This window comes from Spermophilus citellus (genome assembly GCF_964194105.1).
Source record: "Spermophilus citellus genome assembly, chromosome: 8".
NCBI classification, from domain to species: Eukaryota; Metazoa; Chordata; class Mammalia; order Rodentia; family Sciuridae; genus Spermophilus; species Spermophilus citellus.
In genome coordinates, this window is record NC_138189.1 from 93,377,773 (window position 1) to 93,400,262 (window position 22,490).

At 38.1% G+C, this 22,490-nt stretch overlaps 1 protein-coding gene across 10 annotated transcripts in view; it reads left to right on the forward strand.

Annotated features, from left to right (window-relative positions):
* Positions 1-19,417: 19,417 nt before the first annotated feature.
* CAMK2D (calcium/calmodulin dependent protein kinase II delta) overlaps positions 19,418-22,490 on the forward strand; it is a 306,210-nt gene continuing 303,137 nt past the window's right edge. For all 10 annotated transcript variants that reach the window (XM_081303165.1, XM_081303167.1, XM_081303164.1 and 7 more), the window contains exons 1-2: positions 19,418-19,614; positions 21,201-21,295. In XM_081303165.1, the coding sequence (XP_081159291.1) occupies positions 19,550-19,614; positions 21,201-21,295 (160 nt within the window). In that variant the 5' untranslated portion in view covers positions 19,418-19,549. The remainder of the gene's footprint in view (positions 19,615-21,200; positions 21,296-22,490) is intronic.

Genomic DNA, 22,490 nt, shown 5'->3' on the forward strand with positions numbered 1-22,490 from the left:
TTTCATTTTCATGAGATAATTTTTTTTTTCATTTTTTTCTCCCTAGCTTCCACATTAAGAGAGAAAACCCTCCTTGACTTTCTGAGTCTGGTTTATTTCATTTAATATAATGCTCTCCATTTCCATCTATCCATCGATTTACCTTCAGATGACATGATTTCATTCTTGTTTATGGTTGAAAAATCTCTCTCTCTTTCTCTCTCTGTATGTATTTGTATGAGCACCTAATAGGTCCTGAGTTTTTGATCCAGTTTGTGGATGTGATCTACTTTATGGCACAGATATAAGGTAAGCCACAGATCTTGGGTTCAGTGTATGATGGGAGAGACAGATAATTCATTATAATGGAATGTCATTCAGATTAAGAGATGTTTGTACAAAGTGCTTTGAATTCAAAGGAAATGACTTAACTATGGGATGTGGAGATTTGGAAAGGGTTCCCAGAGCAAGGGACTTTTGGAATTAGAGATTCTGTGGGAGTTGTTCCAGTAAGTACATTTACTAAGAAAGACCTTACTGGGAAAGTAAAGGTCACTGAGTGACTACTCTTTCTCCTGCAATATTGGACCCATGATTTCCAGATATCCCTTGCTCTAATACCCCAGGCATGATACTACTACCTCCCCCACCACTCTAGCTCCAGCTGTAGGCAAGTTCAGCCACTCCATAACATTAAATCATGATGCTGTGGGTCTTCTGAAACAAATATCACCATACTTCTAACACCATCAGAGCCCAAGCTTCCCAAGTAATTCAATTTTGTAGATATTTATCACTACTCTTCTCTCAGCATCTGACCACATCTCCCACACTCTCGGTCATCCAGTCTTTTTCACCAATACTTTTTCCCTATCCTGAGAAAATACCTCTACATCCTAAACTTTTCACTGAATATTTCCTTCCCATTTTTGCTGAAATTTAACCTGGCTCCTGAAAACACTGCTTACTCTTGAAGTCTTCAAGAGAAGATATTTTTAAAATTTTTTCTTCTTATACTCTATGTATTACATATGCCTGGAGCTTGAGATAGAGTCCTCTCTGTTCCTAGTTACTACTTCTAAACTTTCACTCATGTTTCCTCCTTCTAAATGGTGATGTCTTTTGAAATACATGCTATTTCACTTTGCCACCTGTATTCCCTCCTTGTTAATCTTTTATGGATCTCTGCATCCTTATTCCTTACTCATCAGTACCTTTCATGTCATGGGTTATCAATTTCAAAATGCAAGTAGATGATCTAACTAACACCTTAGTCTTTACATTCCATTGTTTCTTTAGCTCCAATCATCTTGTCCTCCATCCTTCTCTAAGGCCCTCACAGGTCACACCTGGATTTCATCTCTGAATTTCAGTTTCATACATCTCATTCTGTTATCATCTCTTATTGTTTCAGCCTACTTACTCTAGTACTTCACTTTGTAATTCTCCACTTATCAATACCACCAATTCACTGACCTTATAAATTATTTTTATTTATCATAAACCCTACATCCTCATGTGTCACGGTATCCATTTTGTTTTTTATGATCACACTCTATAATTACTTTATTTTATTCTGTAAGTACTTTATCTCCTTTTTTCTTTCTCATTCAATCATTATTTCCTAGCTTAAAGTCTGTACAAATTCAACTAACTATTCATTTGTTCACACATGCTCATTGGAGTCAGGTGTGAATAACATCTTACCAAAGACAATTGCTAATTCTATGTCTTCAACTATCATTTCCTCCTCCTTGGAAATTTTTTTTTCTCTGTACATTATCTATAACTGTGTGCCTGCAGCCCTGAGTATGTTTGTAGTTGAAACTATTGTAAGTGCACTTTTATGAAGACCCTCCAAATAACATTCCATAAGACAGTTATATAACCTCTCTTTTGGGGTCTCCAGACAGTACCAAACACGAAGAATTTTCTTATCACTAGCTAAGCCACGAAACTTAATTATCAGAAATTGCTACAGAACACATATTTAGTATATCAGGTATTTGTTTTATATTTGTTTTCTAGTGTGTTTTACTTTGGCTCACCGTTTTTAGCCTTTAACAATCTATGACTTAGGCCAGTCTTTAAATATCTAGTTATTTAACATTGCTAATTCACTAATCATTATATCACTCCCTCATCTTCCAGACAAGATTTTAGACCAAGTGCAACTTTCTAATTTGAACAATCAGAGATTATTAAATGACATTATATTTTCTACCAGCAGACATTAAATGCACTGACCTGTTTTCCCAAAGTATAAAATGGATGCATCCACAGCTGGAACCATTGTTCTTCCTAGATCTTGAATTTAGTAGACTCCAAATCTTGAGTCTTTGGCAGAATACATTGATTCTCCCTCACCCTCACTGATTTTGCTTTTTAATGTGGTAGGAGGGGGGTGGTTACAGGAAGTCTCTGTTTGTTTATATGTAAAATAACAAGAAGAGTAAAATAAATATCATGAGTTAATATATGTAAAAGTCAAAAGAGTCCTGGTACCTAGTAAACATTCAATAGAAGTCAGTTTTATAATACATTTCATTATAAACCCAATCTCTCAAACCCTGAATTAATTTGGAGTCCTAAATACTTGTTAATCCATCCAAGGAAAAATGGATTACTCAATTTGTTTATGTTGTTGTTGTTGGTGTTTGACATCTTTTCTCTGTTCTCCAGCATCTCCTCCAATCATCTGTTGGCTTCTCTTTCTACTAGGTATTCTAAGTTCTTCTCTCTAAAGTTTATTCCAATACTTTGCTTCAACTGAATTATCTTCTACCTTCATTCAGATTGTCTGGGAACTTGATCAAATAATAATTTTAAAATAGTTACTCCAACGGCATAATAGCTTAGAATTGTGTAATGTTTCCAAAAATATTAAAATTATTGTTATTTAATTATAACATTTGTTAATCACAGGAGAACCCTGGAGTCAGTCTGTCTGATTTCCCTTTTCAAAATTTATCATAGCTCATAATGAAAGTTCCCCCAGTACTACAATGTCACTAACAGGGATGGCAAATTTCAAGCCCTCTAGTGGTCAATTTTCATGCAACCTCTTATTTATGTATGTTACTCAAAGAAGATAACAAATATTTTTAAGGCCTTGTTTCTAACAGAGTTTTAAATTTTAGATCTTAATACCTATCTGGTAGAAATTATAAAAAGAAAATAACATTAAAAATGTGTATTTTAGCCAGGCCCAGTGGTGCACACCTATAATCCCAGTGACTCGGGAGGCTGAGGAAGGAGGATTACATATTCAACGCCATCCTCAGCAATTAAGTAAGTCCCTAAGCACTTTAGCAAGACCTTGTTTCAAAATAAAAAGTAAAAAGGTCTTGGGGATGGAGCTGGGGTTGTGGCTCAGTGGTAGAGCACTTGCCTAGCATGTGTGAAGCACTAGGTTCAATTCTCAGCACCACATATAAATAAATGAACAAAGATTCATCAACATCTAAAAAAAATTTAAAAAGAGGGGGCATACTGGGGATGTGGCACAATGGTAAAGCAACTCTGGGTTCAATACCTTGAACCAAAAAAAAAAAAAAATCTGTAACTTGACCAACACACTGCATGGAAAATAATTGTAATGGCATTATTATTATTTGGGGGTGGGTACCAGGATTGAACCCAGGGGCACTTAATGACTGAGCCATATCCTTAGCCCTTTTTACATTGAGACAGGGTCTCACTTAGTTGCTTAAGGCCTCACTAAATTGCTGAGGCTGGCCTTGAATTTGCAATCCTCCTGCCTCAACCTCTTGAATCCCTGGCATTACAGGTGTGCACCACTGTGCCTAAAGTAATAGGATTACTTTTGAGAGATAAGAAAAATTAAGACATTTTTCTAATTTCTTATAAAAATTATAGTCTTACTTGAATTATGCTATTATAAGTCCAAGTGTACTTTTTGTGTACCTAAAGAATAATTATTCCAAATTTTAAGTTGTACATGACTTAATAAGATAATTTCCCGCTAGCAAAACTTGGTGATATAAGTTTTTAAGTTTAACACATTCTGTGTCATTTCTTAAAAAGCAAAACACCATTCCTTCTTCAGTTTCAAGGACTAAGGGCAAAACTAGGTGATTTTTTTAAAATGACTATAAGTAATTGAAAAGATTCTATGTAGTTAACTTAAAATATTCAAAATGAAAAGTTTAAAAAGACATGAAAATATTAATCTGTGGTGATATCTTCTGACTTCTTTCAGCTCTAAAATGGTAAATTTACTTTTGATGAAATGATGTGCTATTTAATTACTGACATTTTATTTATAAAACTTCCTTGTTCCATCATCAAGAATCCAAATAACAATAAGCACTGGTGAGAAATTGGAGGGAAAGAGCTTCTATGAAAATTAGTATGTTGGTTCTTCAAAAACTAAAAATCAAACTACCATATGATTAATACCATATGATGCTATGCCACTTCTTGATGTTTATCTAAGAGAATTAAAGTCAGCATACTTTAGAGATACATGCACACCCATGTTAATCATAGCACAATTCATAATAACCAAATTATGGAATGATGTGTCTGTTGACAGATGAATGTATAAAGAAAATGTGGTATACATTCACAATAGAATTTTTGTCAGCCATAAACTAGGGCAGGGCCTGTGGCTCAGTGGTAGAGCACTTGCTTTACATGTGTGAGGCACTGGGTTCGATTCTCAGCACTGCATAAAAATAAATGAAAAAAATCAAGGTCCATCAACAACTAAAAACATATTTAGTAATCTTACAAGGAAATTAAAAATTTTGAAGGGAAATCTACAAAACAAGTATTTCAACATTTGTACCTTATATTTTAATTGAAAAATAAAGAGATCTTCAGTTCCCTAGAAATGTAAGACCAACTGTAAAGAATTTTGTACATAATGGAAAGATTAAAAAAAAAAAAAACTTCTGGTAAGTGGATGGAACTGTAGACTATCATGATGCTAAGTGAAATAAGTCAATCCCAAGAAACCAAAGGCCTAATGTTCTCCCTAATATGTAGATGCTAACACACTATTTTGCTAACACACAATTTGAAGTTCACTGGATTAGACAAAGTGGAATGAATGGAAGAGAAGGGGAATGGAAATAAGAAAGACAGTAGAATGAATGAGACGTAACTTTTCTATATTCATATATGAATACACAACCAGGGAAACTCCATATCATGTACAATCACAAGAGTGGGATCCTAATTAGAATAAGTTATACTCTATGATGTATAATATGTCAAAATACATTCTACCATCATGTGTATCTAAAAAGAACAAGTTAAAATTATTTTTAAAAAACAGCACTTCCTCCAAATCCATATTATTTCTACCACAGTTGGTGTATTTTCCATTGTGATATAAATCTCATAAGTAATTGACTGTAAGGAAATTTCTGTGTTAGTGATCAGGCTGAAATATAAAAATGTAGAACTATTGTGAAATAGTTGCTCTATCCACCAAATTCTATCAAATTTATGGCATTAAATTTTTTTTTCTTGCCTTCTGAATCACAGCTAATTGAGCCAGAAGAGGGGAGCAACATTTGATCAAAATCTCTTCTCTGGCTATTTGCAGTTTGAAACATAATCATTTTCTTTGGGTGATTAGACCTGAAACATGCAAACCCATGACCATTTGATGGGGCCTCTACTTGGCCATATGCTATCTTTTAGAAATAAAAAATTTTGCTCTTTCTAGGACAACTCAGCCCTGAGGGTTCACAGCTTGGTTAACAGAACTGGGTCTGTTTTTTAACTCCCTTGGCAAGACATCCTTGTGCAGTGAGCAAACTGTACAACTTAATGGTATAGCCTTGCCATTTTATGCCATGCAAAATAAAACAAAGCCCAGAAGCAGGTGCTCAAATAAGAGGTGGAGCTAGCAAAGATCCTTAGGTCTTTGATGCTAAATTAAATTTTAAACCTCTTTGAGACAAGTTTATTCCTATAATTCTGTTCTTTCAAATATTCTTGAATCTTTATAATAAATTATTTCATTTTGCTTAAGGTAGCTAATACTCATTCCAGTCACATGAAATTAAAAAAAAAATCAGACTTAGTTACGTAAATATCAGCTTTAATTCTTAGGAATCATTGGTAGATTCTGATATGATTCTAGCAATAACCTATATTGAATTGATATTTGAATATGTCAAAGTACCTTTTACTTCTGTATTGATTTCTTGAAATCCCTTTCAAATGCTGGGGTCTCTCAGGGTTTCAGAGCCTGACAAATCCTTCTCCAGTGTAGTGAACAAAAATGATTGCCTTCAATTGCATCCAGAATGGACTTAGCTTTGATTCACACCCTATGCATAAGGATTCCTCAAGCTAGACAATAATCTGTGTTGTTTAATATAACATGCCTTTTCTTTCTTTGCAACAATTGGTAAATATAGAATTGGAGAGGTGGTAGAAAAAGAAAGAATCAGAGGCTTTTGTACCAATGTAGTTTAAATGATATGAAAGAAACAAAGACAAAAATGCATGAATAAATAAACATAAGAATGAGACCACTTAGTGTGTTAATAAGCCCTCTTTGGGAATTCATTTATAACTTTATGAAAGTTTTTGGTTCTGTTTTTATTTACTTAGTTATTTTTTTATGTCCACCAGTGGAGGGAAAACGCTTTACTCTTTCACCAACTGTGGCATCCTAGGTGTTCATAGAGTCATTTTCATGCACATATTTACTTTCTGTCTAGCTGAAGGAATGGGGGACTGCTTTTTGTTTTCTTTATCATCATGTATGAGAGGCAAACACACTTGAGTACACAGTTCCTTAAAGGACTCTTTTGTAAGCATGTATCTATAAGCATCCATTTCACACGACATCTCCCAGGGAATGTCCCTGCCACTGCAGGAATGTGGTGAGATGACTTTCCTTCTTACAGTCAACAACCATAGATCGGATCTGAATAAACACTTGGCTGACCTAGAAATTACCATTTCCTGAATCTGAGCTAGGAAATTTAGAACAGGTTAACGTATCAATGTCTATTTTTTTTCTACTTATATTAAATTTAATTCTATATCAATAAAATTCTCTAGAGTACATTTTTTTACCATCTTTAGTTTTTTTTAATGCACAGTGACTTTATAAAACAAATATTTACATTTTAATCTATTGATTCTCTAATATGTGCATCTTGGTAGTGATAGAGGACAGATTGCACCCCCGGGTTCAATCCCCCCCAAAACCCAAAAAGCCAAGAGGCAGACTTGGGTGAGATTCTCTGAAAATGTCTCTGGTATCCCCAATAAAACAGGACTGCACGAGAGGCACACTGTCCCTTTCCTTTCTCAGAGGATCTACTCTCTCCCTTGAGAGTGTTCTCTTTCCCTTTTCCTATTTCTTCAGTAAACTAATGCCTATTACTCTGAGCCAGATGTTTAAAATCTTTAGGACTTGATGGTGAAAATCAGGGTTTGAAGGATGGGGGATCTTCGCACTGCCCCACATTCCTGGGAGGCCCCAGCCCTATAACAGTAGTATCTTATGTGTTAAATTTTCAGAACAGATTTTGGAATCCAAGACAGCTGGATCAGATAACAGTCGTGTCTGCCTTTTTGTGACCTTATGAACGTAAATATACTATCAACTGAATCTTGTTTTCTCAAATGTACAAAAGACATAACAAGCTTCACTTTTCAGGATTGTTGAAAGGATTAAAAAGATCTATGTAACATTTTTAACAAAGTGTTGGCAGATAGTAGATGCTAAATAATAGTTATTATGGAAGGGATGTACAGAAGTCTTCACCTTTTATTTTAGAACTTTATTTCTTATTTCTCACTTTTAATTTGGAAAGTGCTTAATGAAGCTTATAGAAGACTGGAAAACTGGGCTAGTGGTTTGGAGGAAGGGGCTCAAAAGATAAAACAGTAAGGAGACCAGACCAGTCACTAAGCACCAAGACAATAAGGACTTCTTCTATGATGATTGTATTATGTATGTGAAAAGCAATAAATCCTAACACAGGTGAAAAATAAGTTTTAGAATTGAATCTACAAGATATGGTACTTGTTGGAAATGAGGAACATAGGGAAAGAAAGAAAGCAGTTGAATATTATTTCTCCAAAAATCATGTTTTTAAAAAATAAAGAAATGGTACTATCAACAGAAATTGAAATTTTAGAAAGGATACATTTTGGCAGCAAAAACAGAATTGGGAAAAAAGAATGAGCAACTCAAAAGAGCTATGGGAGTGATCTGAAGGCAGACAAGAGACAGGAATATGACAGTCTAAGGAGTGGGAAAGTTATAAATTTAAGGAAAAAAACAAAGAATAAGAAATGTGAGCGCTGGGGATGTGGCTCAAGAGGTAGTGCGCTCGCCTAGCATGAGTGAGGCACTGGGTTCGATCCTCAGCACCACATAAAAGTAAAATAAAGATATTGTGTCCACCTAAACTAAAAAATAAATTTAAAAAAAAAGAATAAGAAATGTGAATAATGAAGGAAAAATTTCTGGCAAAAGAAAAACCAAAAGAATGTAATTGAGGAAGTCTAAGGAAGAGAGTTTTAAACAAAGATGTTGTGATTTACATGTATTTGGCCTTTGTCCCCAGTTCCTGACACACAGCCTCTAAAACCTGAAAACCTGAGAGAACCTTCTGTATACCAATGAGGTGCAGGTAGCTGAGGCCTGGATGGCTTCAGGATGAGTGCTGGGTGACCAGATAAACCAAGGCAGGATCTGAGAGTTGGAACTTTCAGTCCCATTCTCCAAACTCAAGGGAGGGAAGAGGGGCTAAATATTGAGTCAATCATAAATTGCTATGATTTAATCAATCATTCCTACATAATGGAATATCCATAAAAATTCCAAATGATAGGTTTTGTGGAAACTTCAAAGTTGGTGAACATATCCATGTGCCGGAAAGTGACATACCCCAATTCTGTGGGAGCTGCAGCTCCCACACTTTGAACTCTTCTGCATCTCATTGTTTGTTGGGCCATTCATTTGCATTTATTATAATATCCTTTATAATGAATTGGTAAATTAAGTAAAGTGTTTCCCTGAGTTATGCAAGTTTTTTTTTTAAAGAGGGAGAGAGAGAGAGAGAGAGAGAGAGAGAGAGAGAGAGAGAGAGAGAGAGAATTTTTTTAATATTTTATTTTTTAGTTCTGGGCGGACACAACATCTTTGTTGGTATGTGGTGTTGAGGATCGAACCCGGGCCCCACGCATGCCAGGCCAGCGCGCTACCACTTGAGCCACATCCCCAGCCCCTGAGTTATGCAAGTTATTCTAGAAAATTATCAAATTGTAGGAGCCCCCAATTTATAGCCAGTTGGTTATACATATCCAGTGGGACTGATCCCTTAACCTGTGACAACTAACTTTGAGTATTAGTATCAAAATTGAATAGAAATGAATTGAATTGAGTAAAAACAGTTTAGTAGTGGTTATTGGTTATATAAATTTCTACAGATTGCCATGATGAGGCTTAAATTAGTTCCCTGAAGTTGGTCACTGGGAGGGCTTGGTCATTCTACCCCTAGATGGTAGAAGGAAGGAAGTCAGATGGCACAAGAATGAAACAGAGGGCAATGGTAGCTCTGATAAAACCCATGTGCATGTGAATCCTTCTTTACATTTCTGAGGAACACCTGGATTCTGGCTTGGCCAGTCTGTTGGAAGAGCCTGGATTAATGTGTAAGAACCTTGGAAATGTGCTAAGGAATTGAGATGGTCTGGGAATGTTAAGGAAATGCATTTGCTTCTAGTCGCTGGAATATCTATCTAGTAAGGATTTAAGAGTCTGTCATTCCCTTTCCCACTTCCCACTTACTCTAAATTTACAGACCTGAATTATCCCAAGGTAAAAAAAAAAAGAGAGAGAGAGAGAGAGAGAAAGAAAGAAAGAAAGAGAAATTAAACTGAAGAATGGAGAAGTAAAAATTGAAGATGAGATCTAACAGGGAGAGGGAAAAGATGGGCTCAGGCAAACTTCTGGAACTGGAGGTGATAGCTACAAAAGCAGCATGCTCAGAAAACAAGCCAACAATCTCTGGAAAAACGGTTGTTGACAAGCTAATATTATTTGACGTTTAGGGACTATGGTAGCTAATTAGTGAAGAAGGATATTTAGCTTGTTTCCCCTGAAGACAAATTATTTCTATAATCCGTTTGCTCAGTTTACTCTGCTCTTTCCTCAAAGCAAACCCAAATAACTAAATATTTTTAACATTATCCATTTGAAAAATATAGTATATTTGTAAAGCAGGAAAGATGCAGAGATCAGGAACCACAGAACAATAATGAGGCACCAAAAGAGGGTTTATGGGGGCGGAGGGGGGGGGGCGTTCCGGGCAAGGTTTATCATCAAAGGGTGAGGTCCAGGGAAGTCCCGGGCAGCAAAGGCAGGAACAATGGTAATAAGGAAAGTTGGAGGTAGGAGGGCCTAGGCCATATACATTGAAGCTACCGGGAGCAGGTTGGCCGAGCTGAGTTTAGGAGGAGTGTCTGTGGCCGGTTGGTCAGTGCTGATGTGAGTTCACAAGGCGATTGCTTCAGCTGCAGAAACCCGTGGTGGTTGGGGTCCATTGCCATGTTAGCTTCTGATTGGCCATTTTGAGTCTCCTCAGCCAGGTGGAAAGCCTTCTCCCACATCCACCATGAAAGAGGAGGGGAAGGGAAGCCTGCTGACCCAACAATATTTAAGAGTATCTTGCTGTAGCATAAAGAAATAAATTGAAATATAGAAAATTAAATATAGTGATTAAAAATACAGGCTACCTGTGTTGATTCCTTACTTGGTTACATGCTTTGGGCACATGTCTGTGCCTGTTTCCTCATCTGAAAAATGACAGATTTTATGTTTAGGGGGAATTATCCTTATCTTCCTGAGTCCCAGGTTCTGGTGTGCAAAAGGATCACAAAAGTCCCCCTTTCAATGTGACTTATATTTCTCACTTTAGCCAGATAGAGCTGCAGGTAACTTGCTTTTCAAAGGTGAAAGCATGTGGGCATCAGCACAGTGGCCCTGTTTTATAGAATTATTCCCTTAACCTCCTGTTTCCAACACTCTTGTCTGTCTGTCCCCTATCAATAATAAAGATAGTCTATCATATTACTTTATTTTTTTATTGGTTGTTCAAAACATTACAAAGCTCATGACATATCATCTTCCATACATTTGATTCAAGTGGGTTATGAGCTCCCATTTTTTACTCCAAATACAAGTTGCAGAATCACATCGGTTACACATCCACATTTTTACATAATACCATATTAATGACTGTTGTATTCTGCTACCTTTCCTAGAGAGGGAAAATGAGAGGGAAGGGGAGGGGGGGATAGTAGGGGATATCATATTACTTTATATTAACATAGATACTCTCAAATGTTGATGCATTTAGTATTCTAATGTTAATTTTCCAAATATATTTGAATATTCATTTATACCACCACCACCTAAATTCAAACTTTTGCCTTCTCATGCCTTCTTTTTTTTTTTTTTTGGTTGTGGAGGTGCCAAGGATTGAACCCAAGGCCTTCTACATGCTAGGCAAGCACTCTACCAATTGAGCTATACCCAGCCCCTCACAAACTTCCTTTTTTTTTTTTAGAGAGAGAGAGAGAGAGAATATCTTTTTTTTTGTAGATGGACACAACACAATGCTTTTATTTTTATGTGGTGCTAAGAATCGAACCTGGGTCGTGCCCGTGCACTCTATCGCTGAGCCACAATCCCAGCCCAACCTTCTTTTTTAAAGTTGATCATCATGGATTGATGAAAATCATTCTCTGCAAGAAACTTGATGACTCAGAAATGTCACAGCCATTAATCCTTTCAGAGTTTCCACATTGTTCTTCATCTAGTTTTTTTGTTGTTGTTTAAAAGGTCTTTCTAACAAGTGGGAAAAGATGGACTATTCAGTTAATGTATTGGCAAAACTCACAAGTTATCTGCTATAGTTTTGATCCTGAATGCTCCCTAAAGGCTCAGGTAGTAAAGGCTTTGTCCCAGCTGTGGTGCTTTTGGGGGTGGGCAGAACTTTTAGGAGGAGGCGACTAGTGGAAGAAAGTTAGGCTATGGGGGCATGCCCTTGTAGAAGATATTGGAACCCTAACCTCCCCTTTATTTGCTTCCTGGCAATCTTGAGGTGAGCAACTTCTTCTGCCATAATGTACTGCCTCACCACAGGCCCAAAAGCAAAGGGCTTAACCACCCATAAAGTGAAACCTCTGAAATTGTGAGACAAAATAAACTTTTTCTCTTTTTAAATTGATTTTTGTCACAGTAACATAAAGCTGACTAATACACTATCTGAAGGAAAAACTGAAAGTAGATCCTTGCCTCATACTATCCACAAAAATAAATTTCAGACAGATCATATTATATCAATATTGAGGGAAAATATCTTTTATAGCTTGGCGTTAGGAAAGCCTTCTTAAGATACAAGAAAGAAATCTTGTAGAACTTTTTGAAATGAAAGAAAGATCTTGTTACGTATTTTAAGATTACTAGAGAAGTGACTGAAATATTTCAGGAAAGGAATAATGGAATCAGATTTGTTTCAAAAGATGCATTTCTAGGGGCTGGGGATGTGGCTCAAGCGGTAGCGCGCTCAACTGGCATGCGTGCGGCCCGGGTTCGATCCTCAGCACCACATACAGCACTACATACAAAGATGTTGTGTCTGCCGAGAACTAAAAAATAAATATTAAAAATTCTCTCTCTCTCTCTCTCTCTCTCCTAGCTCTCTCTTTAAAAAAAAAAAAAAAAAAAAAAAAAAAAAAGATGCATTTCTCAACAAGAGTACAAGTACCAGTGCAATTTGGAGTCTATTTCAGCAAACCGGGTGAGAGGAGGTGATAGCCGGTCTAGAATGCCAGTGGTGGAAAATGGAGAGAAGTGGATTGATAATTCTAGAAACATTTAGAACTTAGGGTACGATGTGGGGACAAGAGATAATAATGAAACTAAGCAGGGACCAGCCTATTCAGTTACTGCATTGGCAAAATTCTGCTACAGTTTGGATCTTTAAAGTTCCCCACAGTCTCATGTATTGAAGGTTTCTTCCCCCAGTCTTAGTCTCCTCTGAATGTTCTTCCCTCCCTTTGAATTTTGAGCTTTCTTATACATACATGTTTACATTGCCCAATTTTAGCACAAATCCTGCTATGTTGGTTTATCAAAAACAAAAACAAAAACAAAAAACAAACAAAAATACAGCCTGCCTACAGCAAGGATCCAGTTAGATCAGATTAGCCAGAAGACCCCATCAGCCCTGGTGTTTCCTCTTGGTAATTTGCCATCTGTTACCCACCACCTATATACTCACTCACTTTAGCTATAAATATCTACTTGTATTGGGAGTTGAGCCTACTTCCTCTTCTCTACTCCAAATTCAGATTGCAATAATTCCTACACCCATTGGGCTACCCCTGAATAAAGTCTGTCTTACTATACTTCAGCAAGCATCATTGAGTAATGTTTTCTAAAATGTTACACTTAACCAAGCACAGTGTGCACACCTGTAATCCCAGTTACTCAGGAAGCTGAGGCAGGAGGATCATAAGGAGGTCAGCCTAGGCAACTTATCAAGATCCTGTTTCAAAATAAACAATAAAAAGGTCTGGGGATATATAGTTCAGTGGTAGAGCACCCCTGGATTCAATCATTAGTACCATAAAAACAAAACAATTTGTTCCTCAGAGCACTGCCTCAGTGAATCTATTTCCCCTACATTCTTATTTTAGGGTCTATATCTGGAGAGCCAAATGTGAGACAATAATTATGACAGTGAGAGTCATTAAGGTAAACCAGGAAAGTTGTGTAAAGTAATTAAAAGGGCAAGCTAAGGTGGAATCCTAAAAGCACTATAATATACCATAAAGACAGAGAAAAAAAGAGTCCAGAAGCAGAAAGCAGGAAAGAGGCAGTAGAAATGTGGGAATGGGCAAGGGTATCCTCATGGAAACCAAGAGAAAGAATTTCAAATGAAGAATGTAAAAAGATACAAGGTTCTTTATATACATACCCTAGAGATTAGTGTTCTATCTGATGTGTGAGGGGAAAAGATTTGTTTCCAGGATGTAGGCTCTCTATTCACCTCACAGATTGTTTCTTTTGCTGAGAAGAAACTTCAGTTTGAGTCTATCCCATTTATTGATTCTTGATTTTAATTCTTGCACTACAGGAGTCTTATTAAAGAAGTTGGGGCCTAATCCTACATGATGCAGATTAGGGCCTACTTTTTCTTCTATTAAACACAGGGTCTCTGGTTTTATTCCTAGGTCCTTGATCCATTTTGAGTTGAGTTTTGTGCATGGTGAGAGATAGGGGTTTAATTTCATTTTGTTGCATATGGATTTCCAGTTTTCCCAGCACCATTTGTTGAAGAGGCTATCTTTTCTCCAATGCATGTTTTTTGGTGCCTTTGTCTAATATAAGATAAGTGTAATTTGGGGGTTAGTCTCTGTGTCCTCTATTCTGTACCATTGCTCTACCAGTCTGTTTTAGTGCCAATACTGTGCTGTTTTTGTTACTATTGCTCTATAGTATAGTTTAGATCTGGTATAGTGATACCACCTGCTTCACTCTTACATGTAGAAAGACATGAATTGGTGTGAGTATACTTTGTATACAACCAGAGATATGAAAAATTGTGCTCTACTTGTGTAATAAGAATTGTAATGCATTTTGCTGTCATATATAAATTTAAAAAATTAATAAATAAAAAAGAAACATAAATAAATAAATAAATAAATAAATAAAAGGATACAAAGAAATCAAGGTACTTGAAAAAAGATCTATTAAATATAGCAACAAAGAGGGATCATTAAAGCTTATTAAAGATTGGGAGGTTTTGTGTATTTTGGAAGACAAAGACATTTTGATACTGTAAATTCATTTGTTTAAGAAATATTTTTTTTGAGTACTTATTATGGCAACCCCTCTGTGCAACTGCTATAGTGTGGGAATGAATGACAGTTCTGCCACAAAGTGACTACTGGTCTTAGTACAGTCCAGTTGATTAAGGACGAAACAGCTGTACATGAGAATCATTGCATGTGCACAAAATAAAGCTCAAAATCTAATCAATTTATTTAATTTATTAATAACTACAGTATTTTATAGTTATTTTGCTTTTCATCTTATATAATTTCTTACCACAAGTCTTTCAGTAAGCATTAGATATGTATGTATAATTATTCATAAAGATAAGGAAACAAGTTTGCTAACCAATATATGTACTTGGATGATGGGGAGAAAAAAATGCCACTCCTCCATTGTGTAAACACCTCTTCATTTCTTGTTTATTTACACATTTTCAGGACAAAATTATTTCAGTAGCTGATGAAACAAAATATTTTCTGTTGTTAGCTTTTGTTCTATGGATATTTTCTCTCTCTGCAAATTGAATTTGTCTTGCACTAATAGATGGTGCAGTGAACAGGCTTTCTGCTCATGCACAGACCATATCTGTGTCTGGCTTTAGACTCTATCTGTATCTGGCTCTGTGTCATTAAGTTATCACAGGGGAAGGTCAACTGGAAAAATCAATAGCAAGTTGCTTATTTACTCATTGACTCTGAATCTGGCTAATAATCTGGACTGTAGTCCAGTGTAATAAATGCTAAAACAGCTATCTGTAAGTGAAAATCATTACAGGTGCACAAAAGACTCAAATTCTGCTGATACAGTCTTGCTAACAAATTTTACCAAAAAAATCTACTTGGAACTTGCACTGAGTCAACTATGGAGATAACATTATTTCTTCATTGTTTCTTGTCTTGTAACTTGTATCAAGGAAAATCCATGAATATTAATATCTGCTTTTATATACTTAAATATGAGAAACTTGCATCTTCCTGGTGACTCTACTAAAGTCCTGCAATTTTTAATTGCAAGTAGCTAAATGAGAGGGAGAGAATTTTACACACACTGACCTCCACCATGCTCCTTGGTTATAAATTGCCACTTGTCCTTGTTGGAGTTAGAGTTGAATACAATCTCTCTTCCAGTTGCAGTGGTCCCTATCAACATTGCCCAATTTGAATAAAACCTGCCTTGTCATCCAAGTTTTGTGAATAATTTTTTCTTAAAAATTCCATCTCTTAACTCCTTATTCCTCCTCTCTTTTACTCTTGGGAACAGTTAAGCATGTTTGTTGAAACACATCTGGCACTAAACTGAAGCACAACATCTAATGTTCGTCTATGTTTATGGGTCTATACCTTTTATTACTTAACTGTATTTTGTAGTTATTTCAGAAATGCTGTTAAAGTAAAAAAATATTTTAATCTAATTACTATCTTAAGGAGGTTCAAACTTCAGAAATAACAGTGACTATTTACTTAAATAAGAGAAATATTTTAATTAGTTCAAAATATAGATTAAAGAACAGAGCAAATATAGATTAAGCAACCAGGGCTTTTTATTAAAAAATGTACACATTAATTGTCTGATCATACATCAACATTAATCTCAGTTGTTTCTTTTATTGTACTGCACAATTATCATAACCATTGTTGGTAGTTTAAATAACTGAGATAAATACTATAATTATGTAAAACTTCATTACTGGAATAGTTAAGAAACAATTTTCTTCCCAGAGCTGTAAAAATTTTATATTATCTTTATTTATTGTTTTAATTTTACTTTTTCTGTTTCATTTTTAGAGTCAGGGAAGAATATTAAATTATTTCATTATAAATTGGAGACATAGTACTAAATATTTGAGATGTACAATACCAAATTGTGTTTTTCAATTTATAGCTCAATTATTAATGTTTAAACAGCAGATTTCATTCCTTTATGTAGTTTTTGGTATCATTTTGTGCTGTACCACTATATTTTACACAATGTGATTCTTGCTTTAGAAGGCTGGGAATCAAGACTCATACAAACTTCATTTTTTTCTTAACAAGTGTTAAAATTTATGAACTACATTAAAGACAAGAGATGCAAGGATCAAGGGATCCAAACTAGAGAAAGGGCAAAAAGAATTTTAAAGATGAAGCAAATGATGTTCTATGATGCCAGCTGAACAGTAGAAGTCTTCAATTAGAACACACACAAGAAAAAAATTGCAACCTATGGATGACCTAATGTGTTTGGCATTGTTGAAAACTGTACTCAGTCTACTGGAAGAATTAGCAACAGATACAAATAAAGGCGACCAGGAAAAAAATCATAGTAAAGCATAACATTCTATTATAACATTTTCATAGATAGAACGATGCAGACATTGAATAATAGTTTAACACAGAAATATTTATTGGCGAGGTGGGGGAGGGATATCTGAGATGTTGGCAATTCTTGTAAATGTGCAAACAACAACAACAAAAATCCCAGAGCATTTTAAAAACATTTATGTATCTTGAGTATTTCAGTAAAAGGAGGTCACTGGCAGAACCGCATTCCTTAGATCAGGAAATAAAAAAATTAGGATCAAACCTGACTGCAGGTAAGGTAAGTTACTAATTAATAGCCTCTGGGAACAAGCAACACCACCTTTAAATCTTAAGTTCTCCGTAAATGTAAATTATCTTTTATCTTCCAGCTGTAAAGTTTTAAGTTGAAAATGAACTAAAGAGGAGCAAATTACCAACAGGAATGCAAGTCCTTGTGCTGTAGAACAAAAGGCAGCAATTTGAAGAAGACTATTCATGATGCTTTTGTTTTTGGTCTGCCTCTAAATTTGCAGTTGCATAGTTTATATTAAAGACCTAGAAGTGAAAAGCAGGCCCAGGAAGTTATTTTAACAGTCAACAACTATTTATCTAGTTTAAATGTAACGAATAATTATTTTTCTCCTAATTACGGAAAACAATGGCAGACATTCCTGAACTGTCAGTTGGTTTTGCAGATTACCATTTACGGAGAATACTCAACTGCCACTATCTGTTTGGATCTTTGCGCCTGCAAGCGAAGCACACACGACCTCTCCTTTTCCTTTTCCCTTTACAAAGCGAAACAGACTAGACAAGTTCATGTGACGCGAGTGACGTCAGCCCCCACTGGGTCGCGTGACCGACACCCAACCTTGCCTACTATCCCGCCCCCGCCACCGGAGCGGGAAAGCTCGCGAGAACTGGCCTTACTATCAGAACTTACTTAGGTGACTGGGGGAATTACTCTGAAGGGAAAGGAAGGTGTGGCAGGGTGGTGTAGTTTTTGCTTTCATTCTGTTAAAATTCACGGCCAAGCTAAAGGCCTTTGGGGACTGCCAGAGTCTAAGCAACCCACCTGGAAAACACTAGGGGAGCTGGCTGGACAGAAGTGACAGTCAAATCTGAAGTGAAACGTGGCGCAACGGTCCTCGGCCCTAGCTAAAAGGGTTGCGTGGGAGGGAGACAACCCGTGTCTTGAGCCGCGCTAGGCGCGGCGAACGCGGGCTTGAGCTGGTTTGGTCCCCCCACAGTCGCTGGGAGACTGGGAGGTTAGGACCCTTCTGTGGAAGCATTCAGATGCCCACATCCGGCCCTGCCGGGTTAACACTGAGCGCCAAGACGGGTAGTGGTTGCGCCCCTCGCCTAGACTTCCCTAGTGCCCGCCACCCCAAAGGGCGCGGGCCTCTGCGACCCCCCCCCCCCAGCAGCCCCTGTGGGTGCACGAGCTGCCCCGTGTTTCCCCGGTCCGGAAACCCCACCTTGAGGAAGGATTCTCTGGTTTAAATGGGTAATTTTGACCCACTCTTCATTCACCAAAATCCTCTACAGGCTTCTCCCCCGCACATCCTCCTCCCACCAGGTTTCCTTAGACGGGTGTGCTCCAGTGTGAGACCAGGGGAGGAAGAGAGAGCCTGGAAGGGACGCGGTTGGAGTCGCTAGAGGGAGGTGTGGGACCGGCGAGGAGGGGGCTTCGCGAGGAAGGGGGTGCTGGCAGGCGGAGGGAGCGGCGGGAGGAGGTGCTGGGGGTGGAGACAGAGGCCCAGGGACGGTCTAGGAGACTTCGCCCGAGCCGAGCGCTCTTTCTCTCTCCGCACCGTCTCCAAGCCTCTCGGCTCGTGTGGACCGCGAGGCCGCCGAGGTGCTCGGCGCCGCCGCTGCTCTCGGGAAAGAGCTGGCCCCGGGTGCGCACGCTCGGCCGAGCCCTGGCGCGCCCCGCGCCCGCGCCTGCTGACAGCTGCAGCTGGGCTCGCGCTGTCCGCTCCGGGCTCCGCGGCTTCAGCCCCTCTGCACTCCGCCTCCACCCGTTCGGACTCCCTCCTCTCCACCCTTGCCCCTGGTGTGGATCGTTTCGCAACTGCTCGCCCGTCGCCCCGTGCCCTACTGTTTTTCCCTTTCCCTGCTCCTTCTTGAGTACTTTGCCCCCTACATTTGGGGAGAGGGGCTAGAAAGGGAACAGGCGAAGCGTCCAGGGAAGAAGGAAGCGAGGCCCACAGGCGGAGGAGGATCGGCGGACTGTGGGGAGGAGACCCCACACCACCCGTTCTCCCCTCCCGCCCCGCCCCTGCGCACACTCCCTCGCGGGTGAGCTACTTTGGGACGAGGAAAGTGAGGGCGGCTCTGGGTGACAGCGCCGCGGGGCCAGTCCCAGGGAAGACGCGCGTCTGCTCGCCTCTCGCCAGTCGCGCTCCCAGCCAGAGCACAGCCCGGACCGAGGATGGCATCGACCACCACCTGCACCAGGTTCACCGACGAGTATCAGCTTTTCGAGGAGCTCGGAAAGTAAGTGCCTTTGCCCTGCATCGCACGTCCCCTTTCCAGCAGAGGGAGGGTCGCTTTGCCCACGACCCATTCACCTCTGGTGTGGGCAGGGGAGTTCTGGAGACCAGAGGAGAGGGAGGAGGGCCCCTGGTTTGTCTCTCTCGAAAGGTGCTTTTAGGAAAGGGGACAGGGGAGGGTAAGAACCCCCTACTCCGACTGTGGCCCGCTGCCACAATCCTTAGCCACCTTTTCCCGCTCCCCACCCTCTTGCAGGGAGAGACTTAGTGAATTTACGGTCTCTGCAGTTGTAGCTGTCATCCTCAGAAGTGTGCGTGCGTGTGTGTGTGCGCGCGCGTGTATGTGTTTGGAGAGGAAGCAAGAACCCATGTAAAATGCAACATATATCACGTTTTCTGTAAATAGAGATGCCTCCTGGTTAGCCCGCTTGTCCGCGGTCTGACCCACGTACGAAAGAGCGCTCACTGCCACAGACAGTGCCATATTTATTGATGCCGAAAGTTCAACTTGGCTTGATGTAGAGTCTGTTTCGCATCCAGTAGTTCTGTCCAGGAAAAGGGCCACCCAACAGAACCCAACCCCCTGCCCTATATTCGCTATTATTCTTTGCGTTAGATTACTCGCTCACCATCATTCTTCCTAGGATTTATGTGTGCATCTTTGCATTCTCTGGGAGGATTTATTTATACAGGCAGCGGAAAAGCCCTTTGGAGACTGGGAGAGCGCTTCCCAAGGGTAGCCTAGCGTTGTATAAACGACCTCCTACGCTTAACTGGCAAGAACTACTTGGAAATGTTAAGGAAGAGGACAGAATACCTACTGAGGATCTGTGCAAAGGAACCTAGGGGCAGAGCCATGAATGTTGATTTATGTAGCATCAAACCCAAATCCTTCTCTATCGCTAGTTTCCACTTTTTTGAATGGGGTGCGTTGAGAGGCATTGTTGGATTATATGGTTGAATTGAAGGAAATAAATATTTTTAAATGTCGTCAAAACCACCTTTTTATATTGTCTGCTGTTAAAACATGGAGAATATGTCGGAAGAGCAGCTTAATTCAACCCTCTCCCCTCCCCCAGCCTAAAACAGGACATGGAGAAATCACCATACCAGAATTTGTTAAAGCACATCAGTGTGCTCAAGATTTATATTTTAATGAAAATAATCGCCATATTTACTTACTTGGAGTCACATTAATTTTTTTTCCCTACCACAATAAATAGGCAGCAGATTTTTGCTGCTCTTCCTCAGCTCTGTGCTTAGCAAGGTTTTCTCAGAGCATTTGGTGCTGTGAGTGTGAATTGCAAAATGTTTTCAAATTTCATGTGCAAACAAGAGCGGTCATAATTGGCAGTTCCTTTCATTTTGTTGATTAGTAATGTGTGCTTCCAGCTAAATAAAATTGATTTTATTCTTTAACATTAAGAAGGTGTGGGTTTCCAGGAAGAATTGTTCATTTTCTGAATATTGCTGTGTTACATTGATATTTAATAGTCCACCCAAATCAGTTAAAAATGTCCAAGTTTTGTAAATTTTTAATAGAATGCTAGGTCTGATTATATTGATAACCTGCTAATTATTGGTTTCCAGGGGGGCATTCTCAGTGGTCAGAAGATGTATGAAAATCCCTACTGGACAAGAGTATGCTGCCAAAATTATCAACACCAAAAAGCTTTCTGCTAGGGGTGGGTATTTTCATCCACATATATATGTTTATTTTTGTATATGTCATGCTAATTGTTGATTTTCTTATAAGTAAATATGTCATGTAGTTATAATTGAATTTTAGATGTAGGTATCATATTACATATTGACATTATTCTTTCCTGAATGCCTCTTGGTCTGTACAGTTTAAAAATAAATGACCAAATATAATTGTTGTTATTTAATAAATCACTAAAATTCTGTGTTATGAGCAATAACATAAGTAACTATTTTGTAAAGCAAATAAGTGTCAATAAGTTCATTTTACTTTTAACTGTACTGTAAAAGAAGTTTTAGAGGATCCTGGAATGGAAAAATATGTCTTACAACTGTCATGATTCCTGTTTGCTTTTGAGAGGAAAAATAGGTCATAGCTCAGGTGAATCATATATTTCAATTGTAGTTACACTTGAACTTAATTCATCAAGTTATATTTAACAGTAATGGCTTCAGGAGAAAAAATTATGATTGTTATATTCTAAGAAGTTCAGCTTGATTTTGATGTTTCTGTGTGTAGTTTAGATCTTTATGTGGTCTTCTGACTTAAGGCTTCACATGGGATCATTTAATGTATTCTACACATGCAGTTTACAATCACAGAGATAATTTAATAATCATAAAATAGCGGTTGACATAAGCAGAAAACTTGGAGGAATATCACTGCATTCTTTTTATTTTGTTGAACTCTCACAAAAGTACTTATACTGAAATGTTAGGCATTCCAATTATTGTGGGCACGTGTCTGAGGTATTTCCATGGGAATTTGTGGTTTGATGAAATAAAAATGAAATTAAAATGAACAAAATACTATAGTGTAAGCCCATTTCAGTGTCCTGGTTTATTTTAGGTAATGAGAGAAGAAATTCCATTAGTTTTCCAGTTTTCCTCATTTAACATGGCTTTTCAAAAGTACTTCTTACTGGTGTCCTGGGATCATTGCCTTTATCCAGTGCTTTTTTTTTTTTTTTTTTTTTAAATTCATTGCAAATTCTACTTTTAACATGTACTTTAGATTTAAGTTGGCATTTCAGTTTATTCATTTGAATGGAATTTTGTTGTAATTTCCTTCATCTGATTTTAATATGCATCTGAGGCAGATCTATTGCTAAAGTAACCAGCATCATAGAATCTTGGTATGAAAACTAATGAGAAGCATGTTGTGCTAATTATGTTCTC